The sequence below is a fragment of the Miniopterus natalensis genome, chromosome 6, assembly GCF_054644295.1.
Source record: "Miniopterus natalensis isolate mMinNat1 chromosome 6, mMinNat1.hap1, whole genome shotgun sequence".
NCBI classification, from domain to species: domain Eukaryota; kingdom Metazoa; phylum Chordata; class Mammalia; order Chiroptera; family Miniopteridae; genus Miniopterus; species Miniopterus natalensis.
Genome location: NC_142086.1, coordinates 48,403,429 through 48,426,356, shown reverse-complemented (window position 1 = coordinate 48,426,356; position 22,928 = coordinate 48,403,429). Strand labels below are relative to the sequence as shown.

At 33.9% G+C, this 22,928-nt stretch overlaps 1 protein-coding gene across 3 annotated transcripts in view; it reads right to left on the bottom strand.

Moving 5' to 3' along the window:
* The window catches only part of ACAP2 (ArfGAP with coiled-coil, ankyrin repeat and PH domains 2), a 119,346-nt gene that overhangs the window by 65,972 nt on the left and 30,446 nt on the right, over positions 1-22,928 (bottom strand). For all 3 annotated transcript variants that reach the window (XM_087818226.1, XM_016200028.2, XM_087818225.1), the window contains exons 2-4: positions 12,156-12,213; positions 8,060-8,179; positions 7,223-7,276 (exon numbers count right to left, since the gene is read on the bottom strand). In XM_087818226.1, coding sequence (XP_087674352.1) covers positions 7,223-7,276; positions 8,060-8,179; positions 12,156-12,213 — 232 coding nt within the window. The remainder of the gene's footprint in view (positions 1-7,222; positions 7,277-8,059; positions 8,180-12,155; positions 12,214-22,928) is intronic.

Below are 22,928 nucleotides of genomic sequence, written 5' to 3'. Positions count from 1 at the left end.
CTAGTTACAAGGCTACCTAATTAAGCGTTTCAGCCAGAATGCCTTATATACATTGCCAAATTGCCCAATATACCAGTTTGCAAGGAAAATGTCAGAACTTTGTAAATTTATAAAGCAAAGGAAATTATAAAAGACGCCACACTAGAATAAAAGAATTAACAGATACATTCACTGGTATGCCAGATAAACAGTAATAATCACTAACCCAAAAGACAAGTATATCAATGTTTCCACTGCTCAATGATGATTTTATGTTAAGAACTGTCTTCAAGTTAACAGCAATAGTTAAAATTCCTGAATACAAGATTATTTTAGAAGAGCACTGTTTGTTTCACAAAGTACCAATACAAATTCCTAGGAATGAAATATTCAAAATGCTCTAAGAAAGCTATAAAACAAAAAGATATTATGAAAACATTGTAATTTTGCATATTGATACTGCAGACACAGTAACAGCAAGATGTAAGTTTAACATTAAGAATTCATTTGGAAAACTCTGAAGATCTAGTAATACATTATTTCACAAACAATCTCTCATATGTAAAAGTTTGTATGTAGTTATACATTCCAAATTAAATGTTATCAAAATGATTCATTAATCTAAAAAAATATTCAAAACATTTAGCTTCATCTATTTTCAGCTTTTGGTAAAGAAAAGATATGAGAGTATCACCCTGCTGTTTCAAAGAGAAGTACTGGCTGTCCAAAAGAAGAATTCTGCCTAAGTTTATAAGTTAAAAGGAGAATTCAAAAGTTTAAGGGGAACAATACTCAACATAAAAAGTTGTTTCATGCCAGTTATTGACTTTAAAAGATGGCTTAGCTGCCTGGCAGGCACGGCTCAGAAGTTGAGCATCAACCTGGGATCCAGGATTTCGAGATTCCATTCCCAGTCTGGGCACATGCCCAGGTTGCAGGCTCGATCCCCAGTCAGGAGCCTGCAGGAGGCACCCGATCAATGACAATTCTGTCATTACTGATGTTTTAACTCTCTCTCCCTCTTCCTTCCTCTCCCTGAAATCAATCAAGATATATTTTTTTTAAAAAAAGGATGGCTTACTTAACTGGTGTTCTTTTTAATGGAATTATTACATTCAATACATAATATCTTCCCTAACAGTGTATATTTTACTTCAACACAATTCCATAAAAAAGAAATTATTTATTAAATATTAATTTAATTATTTTAACAATTTCATAAAAAAGAAATTTAAATATTCTTCACCAACACCCATCTAGGACATGACACTCTGATGTCCATCTGCAGTTTCCTCCAGTGTCCCATACAAATAGACCATCAGTTTCTATCCGTGCCATGAGATGACAACAAGTTGGGAAACAATGAACTACGGTAATTCTCACTACCTACAATCATTTGTTGAATTAATGAAAGAATGGTTATAATATAGAAAATCACACAAAAAACAAAACAAAAAGTCACACATTTTTATAGAATTTATGCAGCAATTCAACTTTAAAGCTTCACTCAGTAAAAAAAAAACAATAATAAAGAAACATTCCAAGTTCCTTATACCAACAGCAAATTAAAATCCAAAACAATCACCAGTGAGGTTTTAGAAATTATGTTCCAAGAAAATAATTCAGTATTAATTTTTTTTAAATACGTTTTTATTGATTTTAGAGAAAGAGGGAGGAAGAGGGACAGGGAGAGAGACATAGAAACATCAATGAGAGAGAAACATCATCGATTGGTTGCCTCCTACACAACCTCCACTGGGAACTAAGCCCAAAATCTGGGCATGTGCCCTCACCAGCAATGGAGCCAGTGACCTCTCGGTGGATGGGTCAATACTCAACCACTGAGCAACACTGGCCAGGAAATAAGTCAGTATTAAAATCAACTCTAGTACTTAGCAGAATGTGGCATACATGGCCTGCTCTGAAAAAGGTATGAGTTGGCATCTTATAAAGACATATGAGTTAAAGAGTAGCCTAGGAAATTCTCATTCTATAATGAATATAGAACAGTATTATCCATTTTTATAGAGGAAATAAATCACAAAAGAATCCAAATAATTTCTTTTTCAAACGACTAACCTAATCCCAATCTATGTTTAATCTTAGTTGGCTACTATCCCAAATGGTTCTTCTATTTCAAACATTTATTTAAGTCCACAGTTATTCATAAATGACATCTCTAGAACAGCCAGCCTGCTATCCAGACACAAACTGATACACTAAAACCTAAGTGTTATGAACTCTGCTACAGAATGTAAAGCAGATTCCAGTGTTTATTACCTTTTAGAAAGCAGTTTGTCTTATCCTATAAAGCCTCCTTAATCCTGTAATGCTATGTAATTAAAATTTCATTGTAGAGAAAGCTACTAAAATAAGTTTTTCCCACATTTTAACAAATGGCTCTGAGGTCATATTTAAATCTATAATAAATGATACTTTATAATCATAGACTTTTTTATAATTAAAAGTCATCTGGCCTGGCCGGGCGTGGCTCAGCGATTGAGCGTCGACCTAGGATCCAGGAGATTGAGGTTTGATACCCCGTCAGGGCACATGTCTGTGTTGCAGGCTAGATCCCCAGTTGGGGGCGTGCAGGAGGCAGTCGATCGATCACTCTCTCATCATTGATGCTTCTCTCTCCCTCTCCCTCTTCCTCTCCCTCTCCCTCTCCCTTTCTCTCTCTGAAATCAATAAAGATACATTAAAAAAAAAAAAAAAAAGTCATCTGGTAAAGCCCTTTCATTTTACAGAGGAAGAATGTAAAGCTTAGAAAAATTAAATGACTTCCCCAGGAAAAGAATTATACAAGTACTAAAGATATAACAGTAAATAATATTATGTGTCATCCCTATCTACTTCCTAGTTAAAGTACACAGCGTTCAAATGGGGAAATAACCTTTGCCATAAATATAAGAATTCTGATTCAAGTACACACACATTTCTCCTACTGGAAAAAGTTAAGAGAAAAGTATTTGTTAACAAGAAACAAAAAGGCCAGGTAAAGCAGATAGCATAGCAACCATAAAAGAAAAGAAAATGGCCTGGCCAGGTGTGGATCAGCGGTTGAGCGTCCACCTAGGATTGAGGCGATTGGGGTTCGATTCCCGGTCAGGGCACATGCCCGGGTTGCGGGCTCAATCAATGACTCTCTCATCATTGATGTTTCTATCTCTCTCTCTCCCTCTCCTTTCCTCTCTCTGAAATCAATAAAGATATATTTTAACTAAATAAAAATAAATAAATAAATAAATAAATAAATAAATAAATAAATAAATAAATAAGAAAATGAACCGATTTCATACTTATATCTATTAAAAGAAAATTTTCTGAGCTGCTGTAAAAAAGAATATGGTAGTAAAACTATAGAAGCACAGGACAGATGATCCAATATGGCAGTAGAGTAGGCAGAAGTTACACTCACTTCCTCCCAGGACCAAACTGCAATTACAACTAAAGCACAGAACAATTAACCTGAATAACCAACTGAAGAAAAGCACGGGACCACCTGAGGGTAATGTCAGACAAACAGTTCTCTACAGATACATGTATGTAATTATATACATAAACATACACACGCTCACCAACTTATAGCCTTCAAACCTTGAGGCAGATAGGCAGACAAATATAGTGATCTCCTCTTAGTTTGCAAATTATCTTTTTAAAGCAGCATAAATTTTGCAGTAAAACTAGAGTTCCTCAACTTTTTCAAGTACAAGGAACAGTAAAAGAAAACTTAAGAGAACATTAAATACTCTTAACTGTCTAGGTGATATACTTTGCCACTGATTTAACACATCTTTATTCATTTTATGACTATAAAAAACATTTAAGAGTTTTCATAAATTCATAATCTCAGTCTCCCTAACCCAGCCATAAGTAACTCCTTTCTACCACTAACTCTTCTAGATGGTAGTAACAGAGATAAACATATCAAAGTAATTGCAGTCTTGGTACTTAGAAGAACAGACAATAAAATAGGTATATTCTTAAGAACCACACCATAGACATATATTTGGGTGTGTGTGTGTGTGAGTGAGAAGCAGGGTAAAATGACAGAGAAAGTCTCCCAGGAGCTAGAAATCTGCAAAGTATATTTCCCAGACCCCACTGCAACCTAAGAGGTTTAGTTGTCCCAGAGGGTGCCAATGTTAGATTAAGAGACAAGAGACCAACAGGACCCATATTCTTTCCTGCTCCTGTTCTGACATAGCCAATGAGGAACTGTGAGCTACTCCAACTTTCAGCATTGATGACCACGCAGGGAAGTATCAATGAGACTGCAGGCTCCTTGACTGTTAGAGCAGCAAAGAAGGCAAGTTCCTGGCTTTTTGGCTAGGTAACAAGAGCTATATTTTCAGCACTGCAGTCTTGAGGAACTCTGGTAATATCACTTTCACTTTTGTTCCTCCAGTCCGGGAGGCAATAGGTACTTCCCCTGTGTACTAATCTCCAGGTGGCATTTCCTTGGCTTTTTATATTCCTTAGATTCTTCCAACTCTTTTATGACCAATTCACTGTATTAAAACCTTTCTATCAGAAACACCCTAAGTGGTCTCTAGTCCCCTGAATGGACACCAACAGACAGAGGAAAGGAAGAAATATTACGCTCCAGAACCTACTGTCACACATTCTGTTACAACACCCTTACATGCAGGCATGGCAAACTCCATTATTCCCTTTTATAGAACACAAAATTGAAAAATGAAAGTGGTGAAATAAATGGACCAAAATCACTCAGCTAATAACAGTGGAGCAAAAGCTTAATCTAAGTTGTCTCTGTCTAAATCCTATGTTCTTTTTAAAACAATCTTAAAGTCAAGGAATGCGAACTGCTTCCAATTTAAGAAAAGAAAAGAAAAACCACACACACATACATTATTGAAATCAGTTCAGGAAAGAAGGTGCTCGTAACAGCACTAGCACTAAAAAGACCAATCTCTACCCTCTTGAAGCAAATAACACTTACATACCTTACTTCAAAAAAACCTGATTTTTGAAGATTTAATTTACTCTAAGAAAGTGATTTATAAAATATTTTCAAGGAAAATTCTTGACAAGAAAGCTTCCAATATACATTTAAACAACTTATTTACCAAAAGTTTATCATAACTATAATGTTTTACAAATAAAACTATAGAAAAGAGCAAGGTATTCTTATATAAAACAATAATATAAGACTGGCTGATTTAAAGAAAATATCAGAAACAGGACTACTACAAAGGATAATATATTATGGAAAAAAGTTAACCTATTATGTTAATATAAATCAATAACTCAACAACAAAAAAATTAATCTTACTATATTATATTTTTTAAGAAGTTGGAATCCAAAAGACCACTTGATTTCAAGAGAAATCAAATATACCATACACTGGCATCCAAGTTCAAAGGAAGGCAAAAAGAGAACTAGTAAGAAATCATTAAAAACAAATTGGCGCAAAATATTAGAGCTAAAACCATAAAATTCTTAAAACAAGGCAAAGGGATAAATCATGATCTGGGATTTAGCAATGGATTCTTGGATGTGACCCCAAAAGCAGGAGCAAAAGAAAAAAATAAACTGACCTTCATCAGAATTAAAACTTCTGTGTTATCAAAGGGCATTATCAAAAAAGTAAAAAGACAACCTACAGATGGGAGAAAATATTTACATAATACACATTGTCATAATACATAAATATTACATATCTGATTAAGGTTTAATATAAAGAATTTATAAAGAATAAAGTTTTTAAAAAATTTTCATGGGCAAAGAACTTCAATGGACAACAATAGTAACAATGGTGGAAGAACATATACAAATGGCCAATAAGCACATGAAAAATTGCTCAACTGTAGTAGTCCTTAAGGAAATCCAAATTAAAAACATAAAGAGATACCACTTCACACCTACTAGGACACCAAAATCTGAAAAATAGCCCTAGCTGGTTTGGCTCAGTGGTTAGAGCGTTGGCCCACCGACTGAAGGGTCCCAGGTTCAGTTCCGGTCAAGAGCACGTACCTTGGTTGCAGGCTCAATCCCCAGACCAGTTGGGGCGTGTGCAGGAGGCAACCAATCAATGTGTCTCTCTCACATCGATCGATCGATCGATCGATTTCTCTCTCTCTCTCCCTTCCACTGTCTCTGAAAAGCAATGGAAAACTATCCTCGAGTGAGGATTAAAAAAAAAGAGAGAAAAATAGAAAATAACAAGTGTTTGACAAGGATGTGGAAAATTAAAACATTCATAAATTTCTGGTGGGAATGTATAATGGTGCAGCCTCTATAGAAAACAGTCTGACAGTTCCTCAAAAAGATAAACATAGAACTACCATATGACCCACAATTCTATACCTAGATATATAGCCAAAATAATTAAAAGCAGGAACTGAAGCAGATACTGTACATGCTAATTTTGGTACAGCTAAAATGTGAACGACAATTATAATAAATATTATCAGACTTCAGTGTTAATATGTTGACCAAAAATAATAAGAAGGAAATCAAATTAACTAAGAACCAAAAATTAGCAAATTTTATAAGGAATATAAGTGTTGATATTCTTGTTATAGACAGCTGCTGATAAATTTTGAAGCACTGAATAATTATATGACAACCATATATGTTAACTTTTTTTAAAAAAATTTAGAAGCATATGGCTTATAAGCTACCGTATTTTCAGTAAACTTTTATAAATTTAAAAGGAAATTTTCTGACATTTCAAAAGTAATATATATTCCTCATTCTTGAAGGAAAAATGCCCTCGAATATTAAACACACATATAAATATGTCAAATAATACAGCAGTCTTTAATGTTAGCAATTAATGAGACAAAGGGGATATATTTGTACCTTAAAAGAAATAACTAAATTTAGAATGACTTTTACTTCTTTCTTCTTGAAATAACTGCTTAAAAAGTTACAAAGGTACAACTTAAAAGAAAAAAAATAACTTATGGGTGTGTACTTCACGGACATAAGTTCAGGATTTTAGAATAGGAAATAAAATGTATTCTCTCCACCCGCCCCTCTCTGTCTCTTTCTCTCTGTCTCTCTCCCTCTCTGCCTCTCTCTCTGTTACACACACACACAGACACACACACCCATATACACACACACCCATTTTAGATACACCCAACTAAAAAGTTGTTGACAAATTCAAAGTCAGTGAATTTCAACTTAATTCAGTTTATAAAATATTGCCACTAAAAAAAAGTACTAAAAATAACATGCTCATAGTAATACCTATTTACTGACACTTACTGTATGAAAATTTATCATTTCTTGAAGGCTGTCAGAAAACTTGGTCAAACTTGTCTATGAGAAAGAAACCAAAAGAAAAAACAAAGTCATTTAAGAGCCACTAAAACAGGCCACAAAAATGTTACTTCAGCATTTACGACAGAAAGATTAAATTACATTGTAAACAATAACATATTTCTAAGGATAATCTCACTACCTCATAGGCATGCTCTGCAGAAGTCAAGTCTAACATATAGTAATATAAAACCCTAAAAAAGTCAAAGAATTAGAACTGCCCTATCAACAGTATTATGCTAACAAATAGGAATGGCATATATAAACCTAAAAGTAAAACTGAGTGCATCAAGACTGTGCCCATGTAGGCATCTATGGGTCAAATCATCATCAAACTATACCCATTCCTTCACCTGTTATTATTCCTCATGAAAGGAATGTCATTAATACCACACAGTAAGGGGTCTAAGCTAACCTAGTATAGGTAGCTGATCAAAACTTTCATATACCAGAGCTCTCCATATATACAGTTAGACACTATTCTTAGGTTAATGCTCTACTTTCCTCTACAAGCAGCTACTAATAAGCAAATCCTGCTCTTCCTGCTCAAGCCTTCCTGTAGATGCTTCAGCTCACCTAGCAGTAATTAAACATAATCACAATGCAAATCAACCATCAACTTCTAAGTATCCAAAAAAACAATTATACAAGATAGCACCAAAGGGTGACAGCTTTTCTACTTCTAATTTTAAGGAGCATTATAACTCTTCATAAGGCAAACTGGTGCATAATTGATTAATGTCTTGTTGCAGTTATCATTTTAACTAATTTTCAAATACTAACCTCAACTACAGCATCATTACTAGAATATTGTGCCAGGTCTCGAATCCCATTCATGAACTGTTTATTTGCAACACAAAAGGCTTTTCCGGTATCAATCATCGAAATACAAAGCTTCACAAGCTGAAAAAGAAAAACATTAGATCAGGTTGAAAATAACTTTACAAATTATTTAGTTGAACAAGTAATTCATAAGAAAGTTGTACCAAAAAGTTGACTTTTTAGGACCCAGAGGTTGTCTGATAACAAACCAAAAAAATGATTTTATCAAATCAAATTCAACCCCATAAATTAATTCCATAAAAATTTATTAAAACATCTATTCGAAGGGAGAAAAAGGAACTTCAGGCAGAGCAAGCAGTATGATAAAAGTTATTCAACATAAAAAAACAAACTGTGGTATGTTGGAAGAAAGGGGAGTAAACTGGTATGCTGGGCTAGTACTGCTGGTCATTTCAATATCAGTCTATCTAAGCAGTTGCCTGAATTGATTAATCAACCAATTTCTCCATTGCCTACTGTTCAGGGCATTGTGCAAGATGTCAGATAGAACTGAATAATATAAGCCTACAAAGAGGGAAGATTTTTACCTAAAAGTGAATGTCAAATTAGTCAAAATTATCAAGCTAGCAGCCCCAATTCATTCAACAGGTTTTTTCTTTTACTAAAGTGAAAACTATGTCATAGGCACTAATACCAACTCTGCAACATGGCCATGAAAGTTGGAGATAACATAAATAAAACAAAGAACTTGGTACCCTAAGTGCCCAAGAAATAAGAGGGTTATTTTCCCTTTAAAAACAGCCTGTCTTCAAGGAGTTCATAGTCCGTTGAACACCATTATTATTAACATTTATTTAGAACTTAGTATGTACCAAGAACTGTGCTAAGCGCTTAAAATATATCAACACATCTTATTCTCATAATGACCTTATAAGACAGGAACTCTGCCGGGCCGGGTGTGGCTCAGCAGTTGAGCGTCGGTAGACCTGGGATCCAGGCAATCGGGGTTCGATTCCTGGTCAGGGCACATGCCCAGGTTGCGGGCTCAATCAATGACTCTCTCATCATTGATGTTTCTATCTCTCTCCCTCTCCTTTCCTCTCTCTGAAATCAATAAAATATATTTTTAAAAAAAAAGACAGAAACTCTTATTTCCCCTATTTTGGATATAAAGAAACTGAAGCATAGGAAGGTTGAGGAACTTGTCCAAAGCCACAACCAGAAAAAAACCCTAAGTTTGGTAGTAACTAAGCTGTGATTTAAAGCATATCTGCTTAACAAACATGGAGCAAGCATTCCAGTGAGAAGATGCAGCAGATACAGAAATTATATCTAGATGGCAACTATGATGCTCTATGATACCAACTGCACGAATACCTGCCAGAATGGACAAATAATTAGACCCAGCAGAGCAATGCCACTCATGAAGCAATATTCAGAAGGGCATACATTATAAGCAAAACAAATATAAGCTAAGTCATCAAGCTAGTTTAACCTGTTGCTGGCATGATTTACAATGTTATTACAGGTAAAACTTGCCTTGCACAAAGTTATGAAATCACTGAACTAGTCTTGGGCAACCTCTCTCCTCCACTAGTCCTTCAATGGTGCCACCTTCAATAACAACCATTTCTAGCACCTCTCAGCTCTCTCCATGATAACTCCTCATAATTCTAAAGTAAAATTTGTAGATAATAGCTTAAGAATTTGGGAGAGGTACATTTATAAGGGATTAAGATCTTAACTTAGAAAAATAACTATGGAACTTCTATTTGGGTAGAAGATGATATTCTAATAAAAGTCAAAGTTCCCATGGTACCCTTAGTAGTCCTTTGAAAGCAAAATGTCAGTATTTTAATAACTTGTTTGGGATTTGAATCTTTTGGTTTTAGAATTCTACCAGTCTCCTAACTCCAACTAAATGATATAAAAAAGAAACTGCTCATAAAAGCAAAATCATTAACAAAAATGTTGTCAGTGGATTGTTTAGATACGTTAAATTTTGAGGTTCCCCTTCACAAAAAATGTTTCATATGATTTAGATGCAGTTCCAACCAAAGAGAATAGATGCTACTACTCTGATTCTTTTAAAAGTCTTGCCTTCTATATACTCTCTCATAAATCTACCAGAAAGTCAAAACTATATCTTCTACTACCTACCTTAAGGGTTTAAGAACTGTTTTCAAAGAGTGCTTAAAAATAAGTATACTGCCCAGCCGGGTGTGGCTCAGCAGTTGAGCGTCGATCTAGGATCGAGGCGATCGGGTTTCAATTCCCGGTCAGGGCACACGCCCAGGCTGCAGGCTGGATCAATGACTTTCTCATCATTGATGTTTCTATCTCTCTCTCTCCCTCTCCTTTCCTCTCTCTGAGATCAATAAAGATATATTAAAAAAATAAATAAATAAGTATACTACCTCAGGGTAAAATAATAATAATAATAATAATAATAATAATAATAATAATAATAATAATAATTCCACACATTTAATTTTAAATAAAAAGTAAAGTTTTGAAAATAATATTCTTGCCAAAAATTATAACATTAATTCTTAAAAACACTTGCCTGGAAGCTTGTTAGTGTTCCTCAGAAAATTCCCAAGTGGCATGTGCTCCCCCAACATGGATCCAGAAATACAGTGGTGCACAAGAGCACTGAACTAAGAATAAAAACATATGGGTTCTAATCCTGGTTCTGCCTCTTCTAACTGTGATATGAAGCAAGTCCCCTTCACTTTCTGGGCTTTGGTATGATCATCTCTAAAATGGGAATAATACCACTTGTCCTACCTACCTCACAGGACAATTGTAAAAATCCAAAAGCATACTGTATAACAAAGTGCTTGGAAAACTATAGAGTACTACACAGAAATAATTTATTAGTAAACATTTTCTAAAATTTGTATCTAATTTACATATATAACTAATACTGCTTTATATAGTTTCTATACTATTTACATCATATACATATATATCTCAAGATTTCAAAACATTTCAAAACCTTCAGACTAATTAACATATTTTTATATCCTTGCTACTCACACAACTACATAGGTATCACCTGGAATCAGGTTAGAATCAAAGAATCTCAGCTACTCCAGACTTAATAAATTGGGATCTGTATTTTCACAGGATAACATCCCTAGGTGATAGGAAGCTAAGCAAACAGGTTTCAGAAGCACTGCTTTACATACCAACACCACTTACAATAATAATTAAATAAATAGGAAATTATTTTCAAAAAAGTTATTTCTAATATACATCTGATTTCTCCTCAGCAATTTTAAGAGTTATTTCACTGAATAATGGTTCCTTAAGATCAGAAGCCATGTCTTAGTCATTCTCATATTTCTGCCTGTTACATAGCAGACAATGTTTCTTGGGTAGAAGCAAAAGAACCAAGATTATCAATAATTAATATAGAAGGTAGTAATCAATATACATTTACCCTTACAGAGAATATGACCACTTAATATTAATTATTAAATATATATTAAGCATTTCTGGCAATAGCTTTTTAAAAATATGAGTTTTTAAATTTTTATTTTATATTTGAACATGGCCACATCCAAACTTATAAACAGGAATGGTAGGTTATGTATAAAATCCATTGAGCATCAAAAAAGATAGTTGCAATCTTTTTGATGGAGAAAAAGGGAACAAAATTCCAATAATATAAAGAATATATAGTGAGCTTTAAAGTCAGACATGGGGCCTTGGATGGGTAGCTCAGTTGGTTAAAGCATCTCCAAGGTTGCAGATTCAATCCCTGGTCAGGGCACATACAAGAATCAACCAAAGAATGTACAAATAAGTGAAACAACAAATCTCTCTCTCTCTCTCTCTCTTTCTGAAATCAATAAATTTTTTAAAAATAATGTCAGACATGGTTCAAATTCTTTCTCTGGCACTTAGATTAGGTTTTCAACAAGCTACTTATTGTTTCTAGTCTTAATTTCCTTTGTAAAATTGGGATAATAGCATTTACCCTCACAGAGATAAAAGAAATAACATAAACCACCTACTATTATAGGCACAAATTATTATTTATGGAAAACAAGAGTAATGTTTTAGAAGTTGAAAAAGTAAAATCTACCTTATCAAGTTTGAGTTCCAATTCTGCCACATCCCCTTCCACTTCTTCCAAAGCAGCCCTAAAAAAATTACATATAAAATAAGTTATTTTATGTGTTTAAATGTATATACTTTACTCTTAAAAATTATTCTAAGTGAAAAATAGATATAAATGCTTAAAAAGTGTACTTCACATAAAGTAATAATTACCTTAAGATAAAATATAAGTATTTCATAATCATGTAATACAATAGGTAATAAATTATTGTTTAAGGTAATGAGAGAATACATTGGGCTGATTTACTCAAAGCATTTATATTATTCAAATTAATAACACTAATTAGAACTATTTATGAGACTGACCCGCTGCCTACTGCGCTAAGAGGGCAGCTACTTAGAACTATTTAGCATGTGTGTTTTTTAAAAAATGAGTAAGAAATTTCAGAAGTTGAGCCTTACAAAGATTCAGATTTCTATTCAATAAAACACAAGTAACCAAACAGCAAAGCATCCTTGGCAACCAAAAAGAAAAGCTTTTACTTTCAGAAATAGCTCAGAAAGATGTCACCCTTGTTTAATGTTCCATTTATTTCCAATGTATTTTTAAGAAATGAGCAGATACTCTTATTTGTCCGGACATGATAAAAGTACAATACTAGTTAATACTTGATATCGTACTATAGGCAACATTCAAAAGTGGAAATTTGGAAGAAAACAGCAACTAAAGTTTATAAAACTTTATTGTTAAGAGTAATATACAACAAAATGCAGTTCATCTACTTTAAGCCATATATGCCATTTTCAGATACATTCTTGATAAACTAGCAACTTCCTAATCACTATTATTTTAATTAAACAAAATCTGTTTCAGTTGGATAATAGTGGGAACTAGCAACTCAAAAAGCTATTTGGAACTCTAGGTAAGAAATTCTCAATTAGATAACAGAACTAAGAAGAGAAAGATTGCTAAGATACAACCTCTATTCCCAGAACTATCCACTTAACCTCTATGAGAACTCTGAATAGTCATTTTTATCAGCCTGTGATTCCATTTCTCCATTGGTCACATTTACTGAAAAAAGTTTTTAATCTCCCAAAGAAAATTTTATAACTATAAATTATTCAGTAAATAGATGTCTATTCCGTAAAAATAAGATACTCTAACATACAGTTTAAGAAAACAAGAGGTGCTTTATTTTCAAAGCATAAAAATAGAAATGCTTCTCCCCTAATTAAAAGTTTGTCATTTTCTTCTGCAGTGTTTTTTAAAAGTCCACATTGTTCTGTTGGCCTAGAAAACATTTCCCCTTCACATTAATCCTCATTCCCTTCACCTACCTATATGCTACTCATCGTTTAAAACTTAATTCACAAAAGAAAATAAATACATTGGTATAAGGATACTCATTGTTTGTAATAGGTTGGAAACATACATGTCCAACAACAGAAAATAACGTAAATAAATGATGGTATATCCACACCATTATGTGAGGCAGCAAGTTTTTAAATGAGATTGATCTATATCTGCTGACATGGAAACATATACATGATAGATTACACAGGGGGAAAAGCAAGTTAAAAATTAAACATAGTATAAAACCAATTTTGTGTAAAATAAACCTTGATGGTATATGCATAGAAAAAAATCTGGAAAGATATTTATTAATCTATTAACTACAACTTTTAAAAATGGGGATTAGAGATCAGGGTATATAAATAGGAATTTACACTTTTTACTACATATACATCTGGATTCTTTTAGTATTTGTAATAACTATGCATTTTTAAATAACTTTTAAAGCTAATAAAGAGAGAGAAGAAAAAAGGTGAGCTATCGCCTTCCTAGGAGGTGGGTCCTCCTGGAACCACTTCCCCCACCCACTCAGGCTCAATTACATATCCCTCCTGTGCCCCCAAAGCACCTCATGCATATCTCTAGCATTGTTCACTTCTCCCTTGGCAGTATAGACACTCAAATTGTTGACTCAAGAAAGAAACTCCCAAATTTTTACTCTGTCAAAAACTTTCTTCATTTATACTTTTAACATTCATATAATTTAGCTTGACTGAAACTTCAATTTCTTTCAAGCAAATCAGTTGAAATGACCAACTTAAGATTTGATCTAGTCATTGGTGTCTACTAAACATATACAGTCACGTGCAGCATAACAACCTTTATTTTGGTCAATGTCAGACCACATATACAATGGTGGTCCCGAAAGTTTATAATGGAGCTGAAAAATTCCTATCACCTAGTGATGTCACAGGCATCGTAGCCATTGTAAGGTCTTAATGTCGCAGCACAACCCCATTACTCGTGTTCGTGGTGATGCTGGTAACAAACTGACTGCACTGCCCACTGTATAAAAGTATGGAGCATATGATTATGTACCATACATAATACTTGATAATGATAAGAAACCACTATGTTATTGATTTATGTATTTACTATACTATTTATCATTGTTTTAGAGCGAACTCTATTTATTAAAAAGAAGTTTGCTGTAAAACAGTATGCCGTGTTATGCCCCAGTAACCTCATCGTACATCTCATATTTACCACATCTCTTGACTGTACCATTTAATTTCCTCTTGTGTTGTTTTATAAATTTAGGGTTGCCTAAATGTACAATGTTTCTATTTTTATTTTTTTTATTTTTATTTTTTTTTAAATATATCTTTATTGACTTCAGAGAGAGGAAAGGAGAGGGAGAGAGAGAGATAGAAATATCAATGAAGAGAGAGTCACTGATTGAGCCCACAACCCGGGCATGTGACCTGACCAGGAATCGACCCCCGATTGCCTGGATCCTAGGTCAATGCTCAACCGCTGAGCTACGCCCGGCCGGGATACAATGTTTTTAAAGTCTACAGTAGAGGAGAGTAATGTCCTTGGCCTTTACATTCACTCACCACTTACTAACTCACCCAGAGCAACTTCCAGTACTGCAAGCTCCATTCATGATAGGTGTCCTATAGAGGTGTACCCCTTTTTTATCTTTTATGTCAGTTTTTACTGTTCCTTTTTTATATTTAGATGTTTAGATACACAAATACTTACCATTATATTACAATTGCCTCCAGTATTTCGTACAGTAACATGCTGTACAGACTTGTAGCCTAGGAGCAACAGGCTATACCAGATAACCTAGGTGTGTCATGGGCTATCCCAGCTGGTTTGTGTAAATGCACTCTATGATGTTCACATGACAATGGATTCACCTAACAATGCATTTCTTAGGCCCTATCCCCATTGTTAAGCAACATATGACTGTAGTTTGGTAGAAACTGCATGTACATTTATGTACATTTCCTCAATCTTATTTCACTGTGCAATTCTACTAATTTACTTTTGTGAAATGATACTTCAAAGAGAAATAAGAGTTATGTAAAAAAAATGAGGAAAAAAATGTTTATCCCGTCATTTGAAAATAAAGCCCTTTACAATAAAAAGTTAAACGTAAGTTACCACAGGATCCAACAGTCGCACTCCTAGGTATTTACTCAAATAAGCTAAAAATTTATGTGCACACAAACACCTGTACCTGAATGTTTATATAGCTTTATTCTGAATTGCGAAAACCTGGAAACAACCAAAATGTGCTTTGGTAGATGAATGTGGTACATCCATACAATGGAATATTTTCCATCGATAAAAAGAAATGAGCTATTAAGCCACATAAAAACATTAATAAATCTTAAATACATATTGCTAAGTGAAAGAAGTCAATCTGAAATTCTACATACTGTATTATTTCAACTATATGACATTATGGAAACTATAAAAACAGTAAAAAGATCAGTGGTGACCAGGGATTCATGGGGAGGGACAGAGGGAAGAATATATGGAGCACATGGGATTTTAGGGCAATGAAACTAACATCCTGTATGATACTTCACTGGTGGGTACATGTCATTCATTTGTTAAAAGCCATAAAATGTACCCATAGGTTCATAAAGAATGAACCCTAATGTAAACTATGGATTTTAGTTAATAATAATGTATCAATATTGGCTCATCAATTGTAAAAATATGCCATACTAATGCAAGATGTTAATAATAGAGGAAATTGTGGATCAGTGATTGCTAGGGGTTCCGAGAAACAGGAGAAGAAATGAATAGGTAGAATACAGGATTTTGGGGGAGTGAAATTATTCTGTATGATATTGTAATGATAGGAACTTAACATTATACATTTGTTAAAGTCTGTATAACCGTACAACCCAGAGTGCATCCTAAAGTAAAATATGGACATTAATTAATAATAATGTATCAATATTGGCCCATCAGTTGTAACAAATATACCACATTAATGCAAGATGTTAACAATAAGGGAAACTGGGAGTGAGTATATGGGAACTCTATACTTTCTAAGCAGTTTTACTGTAAATCTAAAACTGTTCTAAAAAATAAATTAAAATTTTTAAAAAATAAAAATAATCCCTTTATAATCATATATTCAAAGAATCTGAAAGTTTATATTGGAAGATCTTCAACATTTCACCTTCTCTAAAAAGTCTCTGGCCTTGGTCATCTAAGATATGTGTGAAAACTTATAGCAACAGGTAAGTACCTAATGTCTAAGGTAGCCTATTAAATATTCCTTATTATTAAAAAAAAAGTAAAGCTGGGCTGGCGTGGATCAGTGGTTAAGCATCAACCTATGATCCAGGAGACTGCAGTTCAATTGCCAGTCCGGGCACATGCCTGGGTTTCAATCCCCAGTAGGGGAGTGTACAGCAGGCAGCCGATCAATGACTCTCTCATCATTGATGTTTCTATCTCTCTCTCTTCCTCTTCCTTCCTCTCTCTGAAATCAATAAAGACATATTTAAAAATAAAGTAAAATCTGACTATTGTGTACTTATTAATTTTTTAAAAGTATGAGAAAGAACAAGATCTCAGTTCAAATTATGCTCCACCATTCACTTATCTAACCCTATAGTATTTTATCTAAGTTTTTTCATCTGTAAAATTAGTAAAGAAATACCTATTAAAACAGTTGTAAAGGTTAAATGAAGGACTGTCGATATCATTGACCAGAGTATACATATGATGACACAAGGAACACACTCAACTGGAGCTTCTTTCTCTCCTTTCTCTTATCCCTGCATTCTGGAGAGTTTTGTCTCCCTATTACTTAATATTCATTAATGCAAGAGAACCATTCTGAAAAATGTTAATAAATGAATAAATAAATGAAATAAAATGATCTATACACAGCCTTCAAATACTAGATGACAGATACTATTCCTTTCCAAATAGTTATTGAGCATATAACTTTCATAAATGTCCAAAGCATTAAAGAGGACAATATTATTTACACCCTACCCTCCATAGCTTAAAATTTAATTTAAAATTTTTAATTAAAATTAATTAAAAATTATTAAAGTTTAAAAGTTACACACCTTAACAATGAAAGAAAACATATGCTTAAGTAGCAAGATAAGCAAAACATAAAATAATTTTAAATGAAAGGGGGAAAAAGGTAAGGCAGTCAGCAAAGTCTCACGGGATCATTATGAGCAGGGGTCAGCAAATGACAGCATGTCAGACAAGTCTGCCCCATAATCTGTTTTTGTACAGCCTATGAGCTAAAAATGGCTTTTACATTTTTAAATGGTTGAAAAAGCAAAAGAAGAATATTTCATGATACATGAAAATTATATTAAATTCAAATTTCAGTGTCCGTAAATAAATTTTTTGGAAATGAAGCCAAGTTCATTCATTAACATACTGTCCATGGAAGCTTTCATGCTATTATGGCAGAGTTGAATAGTTGGAAGAAAGACCATATGGCCCACAAACCCTAAAGAATTTACTACTATTTGGTCCAATACAAAAAAAGTTTACTGACCCCTTATTATAAATATCAACTATAAGAACATGAATGAAAATTCTTTCTCATATAAGAAATACATGCAAGAAAATAATTTCTAGGAGTTAGCTCTGGTTAGCTGTACCTTAAGAAGCTGAATATGCCCAGAATTCAGAGAAAATTTCACTTTAATTTTAATAATAACACCTTCGTTTTTTTATCTTTTTATGCATCATAGTGTTTTTAATCAATTTAGTTAACTAATATAAAAAATATTTGAAAGAAATAGGAAGTGTAATAAAGAATTATTCTACACATTTATTTGAGATCCTAAAAAAAAACAACTACTTCCACTTCAACCTTGACAATATCCTTAAAATGGAATTAATATGCAATCTAAATTAACATGATGCAATGTAAAATACAACAGGATATTCAAGGTTACTAATAAGCACATAGATGTCCTCAAACGATTAAAATGAATTTGAGGCTCTAAGTCATAACTACCTCCTTTGATAAAGAATTACTACTATCTCTGATAATTATCAAAGAATAAAATACTGAAACTTAATGCAGAGATTTTGAAACCAACATCTATATTCCTTGTTCTATATAATAGACATATTACTAAAAGTTGCATATAAATTGAGTAACTATTTAGATACCCAGAGGAGTTGCCAGTATGTCCATTATAGTACTTACTTACCATGCCCAAGAAACTTCTTTCACCAGAATAGCTTTATCTACTCTGGGCAATGCAGGGCTATTCTTTGCAAAAACAGGACACTGGTTGGATCAGGGATATAGCCCAATGACCTAAGGGCATCCCTGTAACTCCATGGGTGGCAAAACCAAGTGTCCAAAACCTCCCATATCAATAAGATGGTTCTCTGCATGTATTTGACTATAAAACACAGAGAGTACACACCCTGGAACCTGCTTTTTAAAAGGAATCCCTTATTAAATCATTGAGTAATGTGAGTGGCCATCCTTTATTTTGTTCAGTAAGTTCTGTGTCCTTTGTAATTTGGTCTCTATAATAACTTTGTGTTGTGTGAGGCAATGGAATGGAGTTTTTAAAAAACTGCCTGTGTTTGAATTCGTATCTTACCTCTTACTAGCTAGGTAACATCTGACAAATTTTTTGTTTTAATTTCACCTATAAAATACAAATAACAGCCTCTCCCATAGAGATATGACAACTAAATTCTAAAATACATATAAAAAACCTTAGCATAGTACCCTGCATTCAGTAAGTAATCACTGAATGTCAACTATAATTATCTATAGTGCTACAGAAAATATTCAATCTCTTTTCATTTTCATTTTATGGGGCCGAGTGTGAAGAAAGCAATAACATTCCAACAAAAATTTGAAATGGCTTGAAAAAGGAGCAAAAAAAGTTACAACAGGTCTATGATCAGCAAATAAAACAGTAAGTCCAAGTTCCCTTAAGAGAAAACACTTCCAATACTCTTGCCGTCTTCCAAAAATTACAAATATACACTGCAGTCTTCATCTTCATAACTTCAATCTAGACCTATCTGACTCCTCTAAGAGCTACAAACAGGAGAACGGACACTGTAATCAGTGCGAAGGAGAGTTAAGGCTCTGAATGTATATTTATTACACAATAATAATAAGCCACTTAATAAACGTCTGTGCCTTTATTTTTTAGGAATCTCAGTGAAACTGAAAGGTCTTCTCCAAATGTTATATTTATAATGTTGTAACTGCTCCTATTTAGCTCAGATTGGTTTACTAACCAAACCTGGCAAGATCCATGAGAAATTCAGACATGAAATGGAAAAGACAGTAACGAGAAAACTAAAAACTCTCTACCTACTAATATGAGTCCCTGAGAAAATCATTTAATCTCTCCAGATCTCCGTTCCCTCATCCATAAAAAATGAGGAATGGACTGTATCATCTTTAATAGCATGTCCAGCTCTTAATATTCTATTATTCTATAAATAAGTATTCAAAGGAAAGCCAGAACCTGGATTTTATTATCTTCTCCAAGTAAGATTCCATCCAGGCCCTCACTGGTGTTTTAAAGATAATTAGAGAAAAAAAGAGCCTGGCCAGCATGGCTCAGCAGTTGAGCATCAACCTATGATCCAAGAGACCGTGGTTTGATTCCTGGTAAGGGCACATGCCCAGGTTGCGGGCTTGCAGGAGGCAGCCGATCAATGACTCTCTCATCATTGATGTTTCTATCTCTCTCTCCTTCTTCCTTCCTCTCTCTGAAATCAATAAAGACATATTCAAAAAAAGAAAAAAAGAAAAGAAAAAGTTTATAAGCCATGAAAACCCTCACCAAAGATATTGTTTAACTCATCCTTTTCAAAAGCTTCCTCTATTACTTAAAATCCAAGATAATGAAAATAGTAGGGGAGGGAGTTAAATTTTTTCTTCAGCCTAACGATTTAAGCTGAACATGTGTCTTTCATGTGTTTTTCTGAGCAAGCTCCCTTATATTTTTAAAGATTGTAAGCATTATTCTGCCATTTCCCAGAGAAAAAAGAACTCTTTAAAAAAGGTGAGTACCTCCTCTGTTGATGTACAGTATCCAAAGTAAAACTTTCAAGGCCAGATAAGAGTCCAGGTGAACTAATACCATACTCTCAAGACATTACTCAGGTAGCCCTATGAGTCCCTATTAGTCCCTTTGAGTCCAAGCTCATAATAAAAAAAAAAAAGCAACCATCTTGAAATATTATCAAGATCATCTTCTTGCATAGAGAAGTGTGAGTGATTCTCAGAAAGGGAGAAGTGTAGGTAGGCTCTTTTGTTCCTAGGGCTTCAAATTCGCTCCTTAACAGTGGTATGATTTCAAGAGTTATTTCCAGAATTTGCTCTGCATAGCAAATAGCAACTATATACAAAGTTGTTGTTGTTTTTTCTTTTAAATCATGGCAAATACTATTTAAAGGAAACTAGTCTGTTTTATTTTAATCAGATAGGAAATTCGACTTTTTCTCTCTCACACACACACAAAATCAGTACTACTTTTTAGAAAGCTGTTTCCATTTCACCTTCCCTCCTCTAACACCCTGAATTTCTTGTCCAGGGAGTTAACATATTCAAGCAGGTGAAATGGTACTATAATTACAGTGGGAGTTAATACCCTTTTCCTATGCCATGAAAGAAGGTAGTGGAAGAAGAGATTGCCATATCTATTATGCTAGAATCAATAAATCAGCAGTGACAACTGACTGGTTAACAGCCCCTTCCAGTTTTCACAGCAGATCAAGATCTGTGCTTTCTTGTCTTGCTATAAAATTAGGACTCATTTTGTATAGCTACAATTATTGTTACTCTGTGCTGATAAATTCTCAGAATTAAAAGCAACACATATATATAAAACCAATCACTTCAAAATAACTTCATTAACTGTTTAAGGGTAGATTATAATTCTGTCCCACAATTTACCAATCAAGTTTTTCAGTAGTAAACAAAACTGTCTTGAAAACTAAGTTATCTTTGAATACTCTAGCTATAGTAACCTTAATGCAACCATATTAATTATATTGCTGAGGAACCAAGAATCTCTGCAGTTCAAACTTGATTTTCTATCAGCAATTCATCCTCCTGTTTAATCATTCTTATACTCTAAAGGAGATTATGCAACTTAAGTACGAGACTGTACAACTTCGGTAATCTGTATATTTAAACTGAGCAGTTATTCATATTCCACAGTTCATCACTAAATCTAATCCACTGATTTACAATGGTTAAGAAAAGACTACAGATACATGGATGCTCACCAAACACCTGTTGATCTATAGCATTTTAATTGCACATTTCTGGTGATATCTAGTATTACCAAAAAAAACCCAAAAAACAGGAAAATATTCTAAAACAGTGGATGACTTAATTGAGATAACTAAATAAACCAATATGTATAATGGTGATATATTTACCTTCATAAAACTGCTAATGTGACACTTTCAAGTAAGTATAAACTAAGATACCATACAAGTTCAAAATATTTTTTTTATTTAAATATATCTTTATTGATTTCAGAGAGAGGAAAGGAGAGGAAGAGAGAGATAGACACAACAATGATGAGAGAGTCATTGATCAGCTGCCTCCTGCACGCCCCTGACTAGGGATCGAGCCCGCAACCCGGGCATGTGCCCTGATAGGGAATTGAACCCTGATCACCTGGATCCTAGGTCGATGCTCCACCGCTGAGCCATGCCTGGCCGGGCTCAAAATATTTTGCGTTTAACACAATTCAAGGAGAAAGAAAAACTACTACTTAAACTCTTTTTTTTTTTTTAGTTTAAAGTGAAAGAAAGTTTATTCGTGATGCAGTGAGACAGAGAGTAAGCTACTCCAGACAGAGCAGCCACTTAAACTCTTAACACTTATGGATTGGCTTAAATTTTATTTTTCCTATGTTATGACCTGTAACATATCTACATCTGTGTCTAACAACCCATTTCATAAAAGGATTCTGTTGGGAGTCTCAAAATAACTGCTGACAAGTCTATTTTGATTTGCCTTTTAATGCCATAAGGAATGGAGATACGTACATGACATACATCAAAATCTAGAATATATAAAGATGACAGTAAGAAAGGCTCCAGGAATATGGTAACCACACCTATCTCTGTAAAAAGGGAGGAAATTATGGCCTGGACAGGTGGTTCAGTTGGTTGGGCCCCATACCATGCACCATAAAGGGCACATGCCCGGATTGCAGGCTCAAGGGGGAGGGGTAGAGTTGGGGGTGTGCAGGAGGCAGTAGATCAATGTTGTGCTCTCACATTGATGATTCCTTCTCTCCCTCACTCTCCTTTCCTCTCTCTCTAAAAAAATCAATAAACTATTTTTTAAGAAAGGGGAGAGGGGAAATTATGACATATGCTACAACATGGATGAACCTTAGATACATTATGCTAAGTTAAATAAACCAGTCACAAAAAGACAAATAGTGTATGATTCCACTTATATGAGGTAGAGTA